Below are 16,382 nucleotides of genomic sequence, written 5' to 3' on the forward strand. Positions count from 1 at the left end.
TCCAGCAGAGAAAAGTAAAAAAAAAAACAATCGTCAAAGGAGCAAAGTAACTACAGCAATCTGTGCCACAGAGTACATAAAAGACACTGACGCTGCTTTGTCACTTCATTTAATGGTACCACTTTCTTGTTTTTAGACATTAATATTTCAGTATGATTATCATGAACAAGCAAAACCACAGCAGGGACAAAACTAGCAGCCTCTCTCATTTCACGCTGCTGGTACGTTAGATGGCGTTTTTTCAAACTGAGGACCACGTTTCCCATGAAACCCAGCGCTCGCTGCCTCAAACTCAATTTTCGACCAGAGGAAAAAGGTTTTCTTTTTGTGTTTTTCCGTATGTGCTGAAGAGGATAAACACGCTTGGAGATGTTTTCCCAAGAAGCACCTTCTCTCTGCCCTGTGCCATGAAGACGTTCAGCAAACCGGCGCCTGGAAGTGGCTGCACGCCCACCGCTACGATCAAAGTGGTGCAAAAACAGACGCGTCAACATGTGAAACTATACGATGCTCCTTCCGCTCAGTGTCGGATTTATCAAACGATGTTCAGAGCTCAGGGTTTAATTTCTCTAAGTCGTGCGCTGCCATCTAAAAATCCACAGAATACAGAATTTATTTATTCATCTATTTTCTGGCCACTTTGGTCCAGACTTAAATATCTTAAAAACTATGACTGCATTTCCGTGAAATGTGTAATTTTCAGATGTACTTTCTGTTTAGTGCAAATTAGCAAATGCTAGAAAGCTAAAACTCTAAAATAAAAGGGTGAACGTGATAAACATTATATCTGGTAAACAGCAGGATGTTAGCAATGTGACCTTGAGCATGTTAGCATTTAGCTCAAAGCACTGCTGCGCCTGTGTACAGCCTCACACAGCCGCCAGCATGGCTGAAAAGTTAAATTCAGTGACATTTCTGCAGGCAATGACAGCAATATGATGTCTAATAAAGCGCTTTCATATTCTGTGGTGGCCTGTGGTGACGCTCTATGGTTTTGTTCTGTAAATCCAGCTCCACATGGAAAGGAATAGAAAAGTTGTAGTAAAAGGAGGAGTGCAGTTTTCCAGACAGCAAGTGAATGCGGCCCCACAGACGCTGGTGCAGCATCTTCAGGCTAACCTTTTTCAAGTGGACGAACCTCATTGTTTCGGCTTAAACTTCATATCTTCAAATTAGTGGTGCAGTGATTTATTAATGGCAAACACTTTTTACCTAAGAGGACTCTGACAGCGCTGAGGAGGTAAACTCACTTGAAGGCGTAGCGCAGGAGGAAGCTGATCTTGCCGCAGGTGTCGCCCTGTTTGCCTTCGCCCTGGTCGCCCTTGGGTCTGTAGAGCTCCGGTTTGATCTGCCCGATGCTGGTTACCTGCTCCTTCTCCTCAGCATGGAAATCAGGACTAGAGAGCTGGTGAGTCATGGGCTTGGGCCTAAACAGACACATAAGAGCTCGGAGGGTGAATATTAAGTGAAGAGCACTGCGCACATGCACACACTTACACAAACACACACCAAAAACAAAACAAAACAAAAAAAGATGCAATACAACAGCGTGATTCAGCAGCTTCATCAGAGATGCAGTGTTGGGTAAACCATTTAAATGGAGTTTACCCACTGTTTTTATTTGCATAAGAGTTTACACACCTTTTTTACACATGCATGCATCATAGTAGGTGTTATCAAATCACGGCTAGTTGTGTGATGATGGAGAACAAACCGCAAAAAAGGCACAAATTAAGACCTGTTAAAAATAGCGAAACGTTTTGCGTGGGTCTGCTGTTGAACTGTAGAATCTGTAGGTGTGCTTAGAGTTAAATCTAACATGGAGATGATTCGCTTTTACGGCCTTCATTAACGATGAGAACAATCAAAGCCAATATCGTGCACCCAACATGGCCAACATTTTCTAATTGGGTAAAACCCTTTTTTTTTAAAGTTTCAATCCTGTTTTTCAATTGATTTTCCTTTGATGCTCACTCGCTGGAGGTTTAAGGTTCACTCCTGTCTCTATCCAGCACTACATGTAAAGAACAGTCATAAACTCGGTGCTGACCGTGAGGTGACCTGCTGCTGGGAGTGAGCGTTGGGCAGGTCTTTATGGGGCTGGGCTCCAACCTCTGAGTTGGGGACATCTGGAGACGTCTGACTCAGCTTCAGAGTTCCTGACAGCGTGAGAAAAAGGACAAAACAATCCTTGATGAGTCACTATTGTGGCCTGGTTCGTCACAGTGGCTGAGAGCAATGTTGTTGTTTCTTTTTTGTAATGCAGGGTCGGCATCATTGACCGCATTGATTGTATCGCATTGATTGAACAGAGAGTGATTTAACAGCAGAGAGGAGGGAAGGAGTGAGAAGACATATTTACAATAGCAGAACATGAGCCAGCATGAAAGGCATAAACAACAAGGAGGTAGAGCAATAAAGGCAGCAAACACTTAACTCTGAAGAATGATAAACAACCTGCACCAGTGTTGACAGCCAGCATAAACACAACACCAGAATTAAAACTCATAGCTGTTCCCTGAGCTGTTTCATCAAATCAGGCCTGAAATACTCGCTGACATCAGTGGAGAACATCTTATTGTGAAAATCGTTCTGATTGCTGCTTATTTGGGTTCCTGTTGAGCTTAACATCACACACTTTCTGGAAAATACTCTCCTAAAAATATGCTCATCAATAATTTATGTGTATTTGTGTCAAGGCTGCAACTAACAAATATCTTTATTATCTTTATTATAAACTGTGTGGAAAACAGTGAAAATGCTGTTGAAAGCAAGTTAAAAATAGCAAATTCTAGAGCTGAAGATGACATTATCAAATGCCTTGTTATGTCTGAGCAGCACTCCTAAAACCACAAAGTATTAAATTTACCACCATGTAAGACAAAGAAAAGCAGCCAATTCTCCGATTTGAGAAGCTGGAACTGTCAAATGTTGGCATTTTTTCTTGAAAAATGACTTAAAATGATAAATTGAAAATCAACATGCATGCATTTGGTCTCAATCGACAAACACTTGCAGCTCTAACTCGTGCATGTATTCTCTATATTAGAAGATTAAATCAAATGACTCTGCTCGATGTAAAAGCGCCGCTTGCAGTGACGAACCCACACAGAACGATGAGCCAAGTCGGCAGCTCTAGCGAGCTTTTTGAGCTCATTGTTTTTGTTTCCTGGCACATTTGCTGTTTGGTTCGGTTTCACTGCTCTCGTCAGCCTTGTATTCAGCGGCATCAGGCAGCTGTTTCCTGCAAACACGCTCTGATAAAACTAGCTGCTGAAGGAGAAAGGCAAGGGCTTTGCAGAGACCAAAACAGAGCTGAAACAGCAGTGAACACGGGAGTTATATTCCCCAGGTGGCCAGAGACATGACGACGCCTGGAGCAGCTGCGCGCTAACATGTTAGCAATAGCAATCTTAAAAGGTGATTATATGCCTCTGTACGGGGAGCTGCCTTGAGTAGCTTTAATTTGTGGTAATTGAAACTTTGGCTCAAACTCACAGACTACCTCTCTTTAAATCTTCCTCCTGTACGACTAAGTAAGTGTAATAAGAGACTCGGCCAGAAACATGAAAAAGTAATATTACCAGAACGTAGAAGAACCGTAAGAAAACCCATTTATATGTATAATAAAGGTCAGCATTCATCACACTGTTGCAGCGCAAGTTATTTTTACTGTATGTAGGTAAATGTATTGAATTCACTAAGTATATTAAAATAAGAAGTTATTGACTGAGCGTTGTGTTACTCAGCCTGGGACTAAGAGATGTCTGCGAGCTCTCACCAGCATTGTTGGGGTAGGAGTCCATATCCAGGTACGAGTGCTCCTGGGTTTCTTGTGGTCCCCCGATCACACCTCCGACCTCTCCCCTCTCCAGCCCCACCAGGTCAGAGAAATGGGGGTGGTGCTGGCCCTGATGGCCCAGGGAGGGGTAGAGCGAGGATGAGGAGTGGCCCTCCTTCCTCTGCAGCAGCGGGGGTAAGAGCGACGACCCGCCGGTGCCTCCGAGGCTTCCGACGCCGGCGCTTCCGGGCAGCAGCCCCGATGTCAGGCTCAGGCCTCCGCCCTCCTTGTCCCGCCATGGCAGCCAGCAGAGCTTCCAGGAGACAAAGAGGGAGACGGAGAGGAGGACGATGCCACAGAATGTCACGATGACCGACAGCAGACTGACAGAGATCTCTACGGGGGACCAGAGGAAGACGTGGACCGGGGGTGGAGAAGTAAAGACAGGAGGAAAAACAGAAGATCCAACAGTTTAAAAAAAACGCACCAGCACCCACAGTGATGTCTCTATGCAATGTCATCCAGCATTTCCTCATGGCTATTAGCTTTTTAATCTGTGAGGGCTCAAGGACTGTGTCTGAGGGGTGGGTGGGTGTGTGTGGGTATGGGGGGACAGAGGATGTGGGTGTTGGGGAGGGTGGAGTATGACTCATCCGAATGAAAAAGCATAGAGAATAAAAGAAAAGCGCAGTTTCAGCACCAGACTGCCGGACAGCTCCGGCAACAGCCTCTGTCAAAGCGAGCGGGGAGGGGAGAGGGTCGGCATCCGCTCCAGAGCAAGCCAGCTTATGTAGTCCCGTTCGCGGTTCAGAGGTGCACAGCTGCACGTGTCGGAGCCTATGATACGTAAATTCAAGACGAATTCATAAATTTGTGAATGCCCTATAAATATCCCATGAATATTTATAGATAAATAGACTAAATATACAATGAATATTTATAATTATCCTGAGCCATTTGAAGTCTCCTTATAAATAGCATGTTTTGGGTCTGATGACTGTCTTGACAAAAGGACCAATCAGAGCCCAAAGTGAACTATAGGCCCAGAGCCCTGAACATTAATATTCATGGTCTGTAAGTAGACCGAGAAGACTCATTACGATACAGTGTGCAGATTTCGCTAAGCGTGTACACTTCCCCACCTTGCAGCATCTAACTGGAGTATTTGCCTCTCGCCATCTTGGGCTCCATCCAGACCAGAGGGCAACCGATTAACAGTGCTTCCTGTCTGCGGGCAGGCCAATCATCACCTTCGTGTAGAGTTTTACACAAGAGGAAAACGTTTCCTGAAGCCCCCACCAGATCCTCCTTTTATTTAACCCTGTTTTCCTTCAATTTACTTCAATTCAGGGTGTCTTTATGGGCATGACAAAGACATAAACACTGTTAAATCACACAAAAGAGAATGAAATTTTATCTGGAACAGGCTGACAACAAGACTGAGAGCAAATGAGTAGAACAAGACAACAGCAGCCAATCCTCCAGCCCTGGGGTACATCTTCTGGAATTCGGTTCGCCTGCTGTCTCCACCCGCCCTCCTCCTCTTTCTCTTTCTCTTTCTCCTCTATATAATCCCCTCAAACACCCCTCATTCCTCGCTGTCATTTCTTTTCCCATGCTGTCTGCCTCTGCACGCTTTGACTTTATTCCTCTCCTCAGCGGCTGTCTCTTTGTTCGTCACCCCTACCTTCTCTCCGCCCTCCCCTCCTCTGCCTCTCCTTCCTCGCTCCCTCTATGGTGAATTATTCATCAGTCTGTGTATGTCATTAATCAGCACTTGTTCAAAAGATATGATTGGGGGGCCGCGGAGGTGGGGGATGGGCGAGGGGACATTGATCTGTCTCAGTGGAGAACACGACGGGGTGGGAAACGAAGAACAAGCAGAGGGAGAGAAAATAAGAGAAAGCAAGGCGAGAGAGAGCATGACGATGGAAATCAGGAGACGGGAGGAGGGCAGAGTGATGGAGCGGGAGGAGAGGAAAAGAGGGCAAAGGAAGGTAGGGCGAGGTGGAAAACATCAAAAAAGAAAGGACAGTAGTGATGAAGGGGAATGGAGTGAAGACAGAATCGTCAGGTCGTCAGGAAAGAAAACAGATCGATGCACATGTTGAAACAGACATATAAGCTGACTGGGTTTATTCCCCTTTTCATTTCCTCAGAGGAGGAGGAGGAGGAGGAGGAGGAAGGCTGATACAGTCGATGCAACTACCACATCACGTGTGAAAGAGTAGAAACTAAAGAGCTGATAGTAGAGAGAGCGACGAACGGAGAGATGGAGAAAAAACAAGCTGACAATGATTTAGAGCGAAGCCTAAAGAGGGGAGGGGTTTAAGGATGGGAAAGGTTAATGTATTGATCTGGAAAGGGAAAAACAAAGCGAGGAGGCAGAGGAGTAGGTTGTGTGTGGTTGGCAGATCAGGGTGCACTGATAAGACACGGCTGTGATCAAACGTGTGCCGGGATTGTCGGGGGCCAAACCACTCTCCTCCATTTGTCTCTCTTTAGGGCAGTCGCTGTACCTTCCCGAGGACTAATCCTGCCAAAGATCCAACACTAATCCGCAAAGCATAAAAAGCAAGTCAGCGGGCAGGTAGGTGGGTAGGTGGGAGGCCTCTGAAGTGCACCACGAAGAGGGACTGAGACTCCTTGTCAATCAGCGACTGATGCAAGCCCACCGGGACCCGCGCGCTGCTCCACATCAAACACATCTCCGCTGCTTACACAAGCCATTCGCTGACAGCTTTCGGCGGTTGCGGCCCTCAGAGGGCTCCGAGACTTCCGTCAGCAAACACCGAAAAATCACAGCTGGTAAGCGAGGGGGCCAACGCCTAAAACCATGGCCTGACATTTCTTCGCAGAGCCATCCAAATCTCCAGAGGCAACATGCAGCCAATCCAGGCTAATCTACACTGAGCCACAGATATCCACGCTAATCTGCATAACAGCGCATTGCACTTCCAAATGCTTCAATGAGAACCCACACACAATACTCTGCACACAATACGCTCCACCGTGCAGCACCATGCACCTACTCAGTTCGGTAAAAGAAATACACGCAGTATGTGCGTTTGTAATTCTATGGGAACAATTGCAGAATTTTGCTGAGACTCTTTTGGGGCTCATGAAAGAAACGGGATGGACGTGTACTGGAGCATTTCAATCTTGCAGATGAATATTTCATGGTTTGTTGTCGTGAGCGCGCAGTAACTCTAACTACCTTTAAACACGAGCACCGCTCCGAACACTCGCCTTCTAGTCTAACGTGTTGGTGTATGTGTCTGCGATGTGACAAGGCAATGCTGAAAATCTTCTGCTGAGGCTTTGAGAGTCAATAGTCTGACTGTTACCACTTTCATGACAAAACACGTCATATTTTAAGCATCAGATGTCTATCTAGTTTTTTGTTCTCGTCAGGGTGTAAAAGCCTGATTCACACCATAATGGGATACTAAAAATTCAATGAATTCCTTTTGAGCGAGTGATCAGTTCCTTAAAGCAATTCACCAAATCTCTTCATCAAAGGCTCCCCCCCTGTAGGCTTGAAAGGTGTCTGTTAAGTTGGTAGTTTCCTGCTTCACAGAGTACAGCAGCTGTGGTCTACTTGGATGCGTTAAATTGGAAATCTAAGCCGATTGTAGCGGTTTTTAATGATGGGAGATACTGAGTATGAGAGCAGATGGAGCGGTTTATCCTGCAGGAGATGTTTGAGAAGTTTCTGCGGATGTTTGAACACGTTTTTTCACCGTAAAAGCTTGTTATCGTTGGAGAATATTTGAACTGACATGAATCAAACTGACCACAGCCAAGTATTGACGTGTGCAAGGGACCATTCAAATCTACATGAGGGCGGGTCTTTGAGTCCAGAGGGTGCCCTGAAGGTGAAGTATTGCTTTAAGGCAGAATGAGGAAAGTTTTCACTGTGGGTTTTAGTCATGTTAGTCACATGGCTCTGTGGATGATGTTGTTGCTATGGCTATCAGTGGGATTGGCATTAAACTTTGTACAGACATTCATGCTCCCCTCAGGATGAAGTGTAATCACTTTGGTGGTACTATTCAGGTAGCCCCATCACCAGGTTTTATTTCTACTTTACATTTCATTGGTCTATTTTATTGTTTATACACATTTTAGTATATTTCAGCTGCTGTTGGTACATTGTACTGGTATATTTTTATTGTTTATTGTTTAGTATATTTTTATTGTCTTAGTATATTTTCATTTCTGGTATATTTTTATTGCATTTAGGAATATTTTTACTGCATGTTGGTTTATTTTATTCTAGTAACCTAATCTTATTTTATAATCTTTCTTATCTTTCTTATTATCTTGTTTCTAACATGGGGGTTGCAATGCAAATTTCACTGACATGTCATGCTCAATGACAGTAAAGAAATCTTGAAATCTTGAATCTTGATATACATTGTGCTTACTGCTAATTAGCTAATGTTAGCATGCTAACACACTAAACTAACGTGGTGAGGCTGGCAGATATTAAACCTGCTTAACATCAGCATGTTAGTCACTGTGAGCATGTTAGCATGCTGAAATTAGCGCTGACAGAGCCGCTAATATGGCTGTAGACTCTTAGTCTTGTTATAAGCTGTTGAATCCTATAAAGAGGGGAAAAGCTTCCTTCATACTTTGAAAAATCTTGACAAATGCAATTATTATCAAAAGATTCATGTAAAGCTCCAGGTGTGTCAGTTACCTGTGTCCAGCTGTCTGTTGCGACCTCTCAGCAGGTAGCTGAACTCCTGGCAGCGTTCACTCTGGCTGTAGCCTCTCGGGGAGTTGAAGCACAGCTCCTCCACCAACACCAGCGCCTTCTTACACAGGTCTTCATCCCAGTCCCCCGACATCCTCCAATCCGCATCGCACTCTCACCAGCAGTCAGCCAATGACAGCGCAGCCCTCGCCGCCCTCACCTATCGGACGGCGCTCAGGAAAGCAGAGTGTCGGCCCGTCCACCTTTCACAAGGTGTGGACTGAGAAAGAGGAGGCCGATGAAGCAGAGGGGGCAGGACAGGAGGGGCTCTTCAGGGTGTCTTGGTCTGGATCACAGAGCCCAGACTGATGTGCCCATGTATGACTGAGCGACACCCACCCCTCTCACTTTCCCTGGAAGAGATAAAGGAAGAAAAACTGGCAACGTGAGTCTAAGGACATAAAAGTGTACAAATCAAGTTTTTGGCAGATTGGTCACCTTAACCATTAAGTGAGAAAACTGATGCCAAAACCATCAGCGTGTCCCTGATACATCATTGGCTCCGGTGCCATATAATAACGCTTTAGCATACACTATGAAGAGTGGTACTCAGCAACTGGCATCATGCAAGGAGTGAGAAAAGTTGGTCTAAAGTGCGGCAGGTTTGACAAAAATGTACATTAAAGGTTGACCCACACTGTGAAAACACTCCTGCTGCTACCACGAGCCACAGGCCGTACTGTCGCTGATGTCACATTTTCTTACGTTTGGTGGAAAATAATTCCAGTCTGTGTGTTATCGTCTCTGAACAGGCCGCAATTTCTGTCAGGACACGTTGCTGTTGCATTTTTCAAACATTACATTACATAAACATTTTCAGTGCTTTCAGGACCACAAATGAATTTCCATTTGCCTGTACAGTAAAGGGCTCGCAGCAGAGGCTCATGGCCAAATAAAATCACTACAGTATCATTGAGCGGTCAGAGGACCATAGCAATTAGTTAACTGGTAGGGTCTTTGTGCCTTGAAGTATGAATTAAGTATTTTGAATTAAACTGAATTAAATGAAAAAGCAGCTAAAAGCCACTTCCATGTAAATATCGAAAGTATGACTTGATGCAAGTTTAAATATACTATAAAATGAACCTAGTTTTTAATTACAAGGTAGCACATTTTAAATTTCAAAGATGTTTGAATGGACACACCAAATAGTAAATGCACAAGTTTCAATTTCTTCTACTTACATGTTTATGTTTTTACTCGGAATAATGCCAGCTGCTGCAGTGCTCGCTCAACAGGGCGCATATTAAATTACAGGGGCCCTGCTGTCAAAGATCTGCTGGTGTTTCCACTGAGGACTTTGGTGTGTAAAATTGACCAATGAAACTTCACGAGAAATTCCACAGCAAAACTCCTTACTGCAATTACAGAGTAATTTAGATAATTATGAGCTCTCAAGTTTTGAGTCCCTAAAACACAAATATGCAAACAATGTGAGAGTGAAGTGAATGAGTACTTGTTTCTTTGTAATCATTTGTAATGAAGGGTTAAGTTCAAACAATTCAATATATTTAATCTATTTCCTAGAAGAACCACCAGCTATTGCAGACTTAGCTCCACATTTTTGCTATACAGCTCTGTTGTACTGAAGAAAAAATCCAAATTAAAGCACTTCATTAGCTTTAATAATGTCATAAAGTCATGCTTTGTGTATTTTACCTTTATTGAACTTGACGCTCGGTGTTCTCGGCCATGTTGAATTTGCAAGCCCGAGCGGAGACACTCTACATGTAAAATTTTCTTTACAAATAGATTTGGCTGAGGAATGCAGAATTATGCCTGCAGTGCATGCATGACCTTTAGCTTGTTATTTTCCTAATGTTTCCAAGACCAGAAACGGGAGCCTACAGACAAGTGGCTTTTTGTCTTCACTGTAAGCTGGAAACAGAGTTGAGCTCTTAGTCATCTAGCTCCGGCAGTAAACGGTGGGATACATCTGCGTCCGCTGCCCCTCCAACACATCGGCATGGATCGGAAGTCGCCGTCAGATTCTTGGAGACTCTTTTGAAGCTCTCCAGCATGACCTGAAAAGCAAATTGAAATCAATAAGGCGAAGAGACGGCAACAGAGTGAAAAACCACAGCAAGGTTTGGAGGACTACAAAATCTCCTAAAACATCAGATAGAGGTATAATTAGATGTATTAAGTCTGACTGCCTTATGTGTGCGCTCCTTGTCCTTTCATCCAAGAGAAACTAGACTTCCTTAGCATTCGGTCTTTATTTTTGAACTCATTCTGTCTAAATAAAAGCAGGTCAATGCCCAACCTCCAGTTTCTCACAGTCTGTGCGTCTCCGGGGACTCAGACTGGGGAGAATGTATGCAAAGTTGTGTCTAATAATACAGATCCACTGCAAAAAAACCCAACAAAAAACGGTATTGAATTGTTTTGCTTAAAATCTTGTAGACGCTGTGGTGCGGTTGGAAAATAAATCACTGGTAAAACAGTGTTCCTGGTGAGGGGTCGGCTCACTTTTCCACCGAGCTGAGGCAGCGGGCCTATTTCTCAAGCAAGGTGCTTCGTCGGACAGAGGAAGGACTATTGATCATTTGATGTATGTTGTTCTGTAAAATGTCAACGTCAGTCTTTGCGTATTGAGTGGCACCTCCCTAGCAAAGTGCTCCTTATGTGTCCATCTGTCTCCCAACCATCAATCAATCACTGCATTAGGGAAAGACATATTTCACTCCAAACAAGATCCGAAACAGAAACACATTTCTCCTTTCTTGTTCGCCCTCTGTCTCTGTCTCTTTTGAGAAGCTGATTGTCACATTAGGATACTCTGTCAGTCTAAGGGAAACTCGGATAACGCACAGTCTATTTATCTGTCCATCTCAGCTCAGCCTATTGTCGAAAGGAATCCGAAATTAACGAATCAAAACGCCATCCAAACCAAACATCCTACACCAGCCCTCCTCGTGCCCCCCGCCACTCTCTCCCATTAAGATAGTAAATCTGTCTGAGTGACTTTAAAACCCAGGATATCTCAATCTGAGGAATGGCTGTCTGGCACAAAACTGGCCACCTCAAATGCCAGCGAGAGCATCATGAGGGAGGGAGAGGCGAAGAAGAAATGGAAGAGGCAGACAGACAGAAAGAACGATTGTGTGGCAAGAGACAGAGGAAGCGGGAGACGGGGGGAGAGAGAGAGAGGGATAAAAGAGATGCTGACATTAAATTGGTGGCGAGACAGATAAAGAGGGAGGAAAAAACTGGAGCAGAGAAGGGCAGAAAAAAAATATAGGAAGCTGGCGGCGAGGGTGACACAGCAACAATGGTAATCAAGGGTTTGGGGATGCAATTTACTACAAGCAAAATATTTACAGAGACTAGTTATTCACAGATAAATATGCCCTCAGAAACATGTTGACGAATCATTCCGCTCTGATAGCGCCATGCCCAGGAACGCACGTTCCCACTGTAGTGTACAGAGCAACAGTAAACCTCCCACAGACGCTCCATTGACTGCTGCTCTGCCTGGGATCAATACTCCCAGGAACGAATACACCACAGCACAGACCAGTCGACCAGTAAGGTCACAGTCCGATTGGGTAGAGGACACAAGACGGCGTGCAAGGTCACAGTCTAATCACGCTACGGAGCAAGTGTGCGGAGGTTCTGTCCAATCACACGACAGAGAGAAGATGGGAACTGGAGGGAAAAGCTGGCCTATCAGATCATGAGCTAAATCCAGGGGGGAAAGGCCAGACACCTTGTAGTAAGCATCAACAGACATAAACCCAGAGTCAAGGGTCTATCAGTGAGGAAGAGGAGGCGACTTCAACCCTCCACAGTCGTCCTTGACCGAGCCACCGAGCCCCTGGCGGGCCCCTCCTGTTAATCACCACGGATAAGAGCTAAACTTCTCATTTTTAATGGCTCAGTCCAGCCGTTACATCCTCAATCTAGCTTATAGGCGATGAAGCAGATGAGGCGTTTATGTTTGTATCCCCTTATAATGAAGGGATCATTCTTGCATTTGCACAGAAAGGACAGATTTGGAGGCGCCCTCAGGTGCGCGGGGAGCTGCGAAAAAAAAAATCCAATAGAAATTAGAGCGAGGATGCACGAAATGCGAGGGGAAAAAACAACCGGACACGGCGCTCCCATTTCTTATTGCTGGGGCGTAAATATTTATCTAATATTGAATGCACTCCCTCACCCGTTTTTTGAGCAGTTGTATTGGATTTCTTATTTTTTGGCCCAGCACCCCTCATACAAGAATTCCAGCGGTTTTCTCCGTTGCTCAGAAATTCCACAGAAAACAGCTACAAACAAACAAAAAAACCTCGAGCGGGGCGAATGTGAATTTGATAAAACCCAGGGGGGGAGGTTTTTTAGTAACAAGGATCATGTTAGAGAGTGCGACTGAAATCTGTGTGTGAAATCTGTCTCTGAGGGATGAATCACACACCTCAGCTGGGTTTGGGAATTACAGTGATAAGGCATTTGAAACACTGCTGTCTGCTGAATGAGAAGCAGAAGACATTCAGACGCTTACCACAAAAAACCTGTGATCTGTTGCAGCCCCATATCATCATTTGGCTTTCCATTTTCTGGTCAAATTATTTATTTGTCTTTGTGCGGAATAAAATATGTCAAATGCGCGGCCGCTGCAATTTTAGCTTTTCCAGTTCGGAGGCAGCTGGATCAATATGATTAGCTGTAGCAGTGGAAACAGTAGTAGTAGTATTACCTTGAGGTTCGTCTGAGTTTAAATTTAGAGTTTGCCTAACAATCAGGCAGGTTTAAGATCATATCCTTATTCACTTTTCATAAAAACCTCCTTCAGTCTCCCCTTATTCACTTCCTCTGTCTATATTAAGCTCGGCTAATAGGAATTACTGTTTAACTATTTTTATGGGGAGAAACTGAACACATTCATAATTGGGAAATTGAACTGAGAACAGTCAGACCCTTTTTTGTGTGATAACATAATGCTTCTGTAGACAAAGGAGACTAATCCATTGGATATACCTAATAGGATGTTTCACTCAGATCTCACTGAACCTGCTTTTATCCACTGCCACGCTCTTTCTTTTGTTTGCGTCTGCACCTGGAAGTCATCTTTAATTGAACCTCACATCCTTGCTCTGAATGCTTTTGTTGTTGTTTATTGTTTAAAGTCTGCAAATTTGCTTAAGTGTTTAAGCGAGTTTCACACTTCCCCGGTTCTGCGCTGTAATGGAAATGCTCGCGCGAACAGGATTTCCTGTAAAAACCGTCGAGCTGTGCTCCACAGAGTGGCGACTTGGCCCTGTGACCTGCTCCTCTCTGTTCCACACTTTGATGCTGTCTGCTCTGCTGTACCCTGCTGGGCCGTATCGTGTTGTGTACCATCTCAAATCGATGTACTTATGTACCCTTAGATCATCTGCCATTCGTCAGGACTATCCCTGATTCATGGAGGTCATGACCTCTCTCCACCGGAGCCGGCATAGCCTCCTTTTTGTTTTGCATCACTTCCTTTTGAGGCCACAGCGATGTCTGCCTGAGACAATGCTATCATCGCTCCTCTCTGCTCATTCGGCCGTGACAGATTGATGCACAGGGGTAAACAGATAGGGCTACTACAACACATCTTTTTGGTTACTCCCGTAGAGCGGTACTGTGTTTTGCCGGGACAGAGACGGCACCGTACGAGGCCAAGATTGAACGTGGGGATATTAATGTCTATTGACTAGAGGTAATAGCTTTGCTGAGCCTCAGCCTCGAGGTTGTTCCAATTTAGCCTGTCCTATAATAGCTCCTGGACACCCTTTCAGCAAATAAATAACACGAGGTGGGAGAGATTGGGCCTTAATATCTGCTTAAGACCATATATCTCTATAAACATGCAATCAAACACATCCAGGCAGACACTGTCTCCTTTTATCTCCACCTATTTCTAGCCCACATTCACACATATCAAAGGTTGCTGTTCAGGCTCTCACAGCTTTCCACCAGTCTGGGCCCGTTGAAGCTGCGAGTGTCTAAATTATCTATAACATGGGGACAGGAAATAGGAAGAGCAAGTGGCCAGCCGGGGACCCTGGGATATTGGTGTTGCTCTTCCTGTCTCTTGCGCAGCCAGTGGAGCTGCAGAGTGGGACCTATTTACAGACAGGGAGTGTAATCACACACACACACACACACACACACACACACAGAGACGGCCGCCCTCACTTCATTTTTCACCTACCTCTATGTCAGAGTCGGTGAGTCAGTGTGTCTCAGTGGTTGGGGTTTTTTTTGCTCATTTGCATAAATGTGGTGCTCTGTGGTGGGAAGCCAGAGCAACTGTGCCTTTGATGGTAAGGGGTGGGGGGGTGGACTGGGGTGGGGGTAGTGGGTGGGGTAGAGGGGGTGTGGGTGGAGGGGGGATTACGCACGTCTTACGCACGTCAACCTGTCTTCTCTGTGTTTTCTGCGTGCTCGTGCGCGCACCCCGCTGTCTGTTCGTCTTACGTCTAATAGCGTTTGCGTGAAAAAAAAAAAAAGTTAAATCATGATCACCAGTGTGGCTAGCTGCCGTTGATACACTTGTAATCCAGATAGGAGCCTGTTCTCTGTTACATAGGATAGTACATCCTACATAGCGTGTGCAGACTGCCTCCACACAACATGCATCCCACTGTATGTGCTCGAAACACACACCTTCTACTGGCTGAATGCAATATGGAAGAGCCAGGGTGGTGCACAAATAATATACATTAAATATTAATGGAAAACAGACACATGGTGGGAGATTTAGGGCATATTCAGCAGAGCCCGGTGCGGGATACAGGATCAAAGGCGATATGATGCGAATAACACACACCTCGCAGATTTCGTACAGCCGAATGCATGCTGGCTGCAGGAGCGACAAAGGGAATATCTTCCTACCTTGGCGCTGCAGAAACCAGTGTCTCCCTCTCGCTCCAATTTCCGATTTACGAGCTCCTCCGCTGTTTTAGTCAGATGCGACGCTTGTAAAGGGGCATTCCGCCCCTCTCTCGCTCTGTCCACCTCCTCCTCCTCCTCCTCTCGCTCGCTCTTCCTCTCTCTTCTCTCCAAGACGCACCGAGCAATAAGCCCCGCAACCGGGATGGCAGACTGAGAGGGAGAAATGAACAATATGATATCTCTGCCCTCCCCTCTTTTCCCTCCCGTTTCCTGTATTCCTCTCTTATATTTTTCCCCCCTCCTTGTGTTTTTTCCTCCTCTCTATTTCACTATCCCCTCCCTCCCTCTCTCTCCCTCTCTCTCTCTTTCTCACTGGCTTGCTCGCTCGCTCCCTCTCATTTTTTCCTCCCTGTGCTCTGAATACTAATACTGTGTCTCTGCTCTCTCTGCCTGTACAGCCCGTCCAGTGCTAAAGACATACTGATGTATGTGGGGCGTGTAGAGATGCCAGAGAGGGAGAGGTGGTGTGTGCGCGCTGGTGTGCTTGTGTGTGCCAGTGGGAGCCCATGAGAAAGGGTTGGGTGGAGGTGGTGGAGGGTAATGGCCACTCTCAGCCTGGAGGGTACATGGGTGGGTTAGAAGGGCCCGGGATCTTGTTTGGTCTTATTAGAGCTGTGATTAGATAATAACACTCCTGCAGATGCCCCTGGAGAGATGGTGGTGCTGGTGGTGTTGGAGGGGGGGGGCATAAAATGTTGCTCCTTTTTTTTTGGGAGGTGCAGGTAGGAATGTGTGAAGGAAGTGTTGCTTGGATGTCAGGCGGTGGAGAGAGCAGAGAGGGGATGGAGGACCAATGCTGTTCGGCTCTGAGCCAAAAAAAGGACACAGCTCTCAACCCGTGTGTGTGTGCGTGTGTGTGTGTGCGTGTGTGTGTGTGTGTGTGTGTGTGTGTGTGTGTGTGTGTGCGCGTGA

General features: G+C 45.5%; 1 protein-coding gene across 2 annotated transcripts in view; it reads right to left on the minus strand.

The window, feature by feature from the left end:
- Positions 1-15,558, minus strand: part of syt3 (synaptotagmin III) — a 28,732-nt gene extending 13,174 nt beyond the window's left edge. For both annotated transcript variants that reach the window (XM_041957000.1, XM_041956999.1), the window contains exons 1-6: positions 15,411-15,558; positions 10,206-10,570; positions 8,490-8,899; positions 3,782-4,177; positions 2,051-2,159; positions 1,251-1,427 (exon numbers count right to left, since the gene is read on the minus strand). In XM_041957000.1, the coding sequence (XP_041812934.1) occupies positions 1,251-1,427; positions 2,051-2,159; positions 3,782-4,177; positions 8,490-8,640 (833 nt within the window). In that variant the 5' untranslated portion in view covers positions 8,641-8,899; positions 10,206-10,570; positions 15,411-15,558. The remainder of the gene's footprint in view (positions 1-1,250; positions 1,428-2,050; positions 2,160-3,781; positions 4,178-8,489; positions 8,900-10,205; positions 10,571-15,410) is intronic.
- Positions 15,559-16,382: the final 824 nt, after the last annotated feature.

The sequence above is a fragment of the Chelmon rostratus genome, chromosome 17 (assembly GCF_017976325.1).
Source record: "Chelmon rostratus isolate fCheRos1 chromosome 17, fCheRos1.pri, whole genome shotgun sequence".
In the NCBI taxonomy this organism is placed as follows: domain Eukaryota; kingdom Metazoa; phylum Chordata; class Actinopteri; order Chaetodontiformes; family Chaetodontidae; genus Chelmon; species Chelmon rostratus.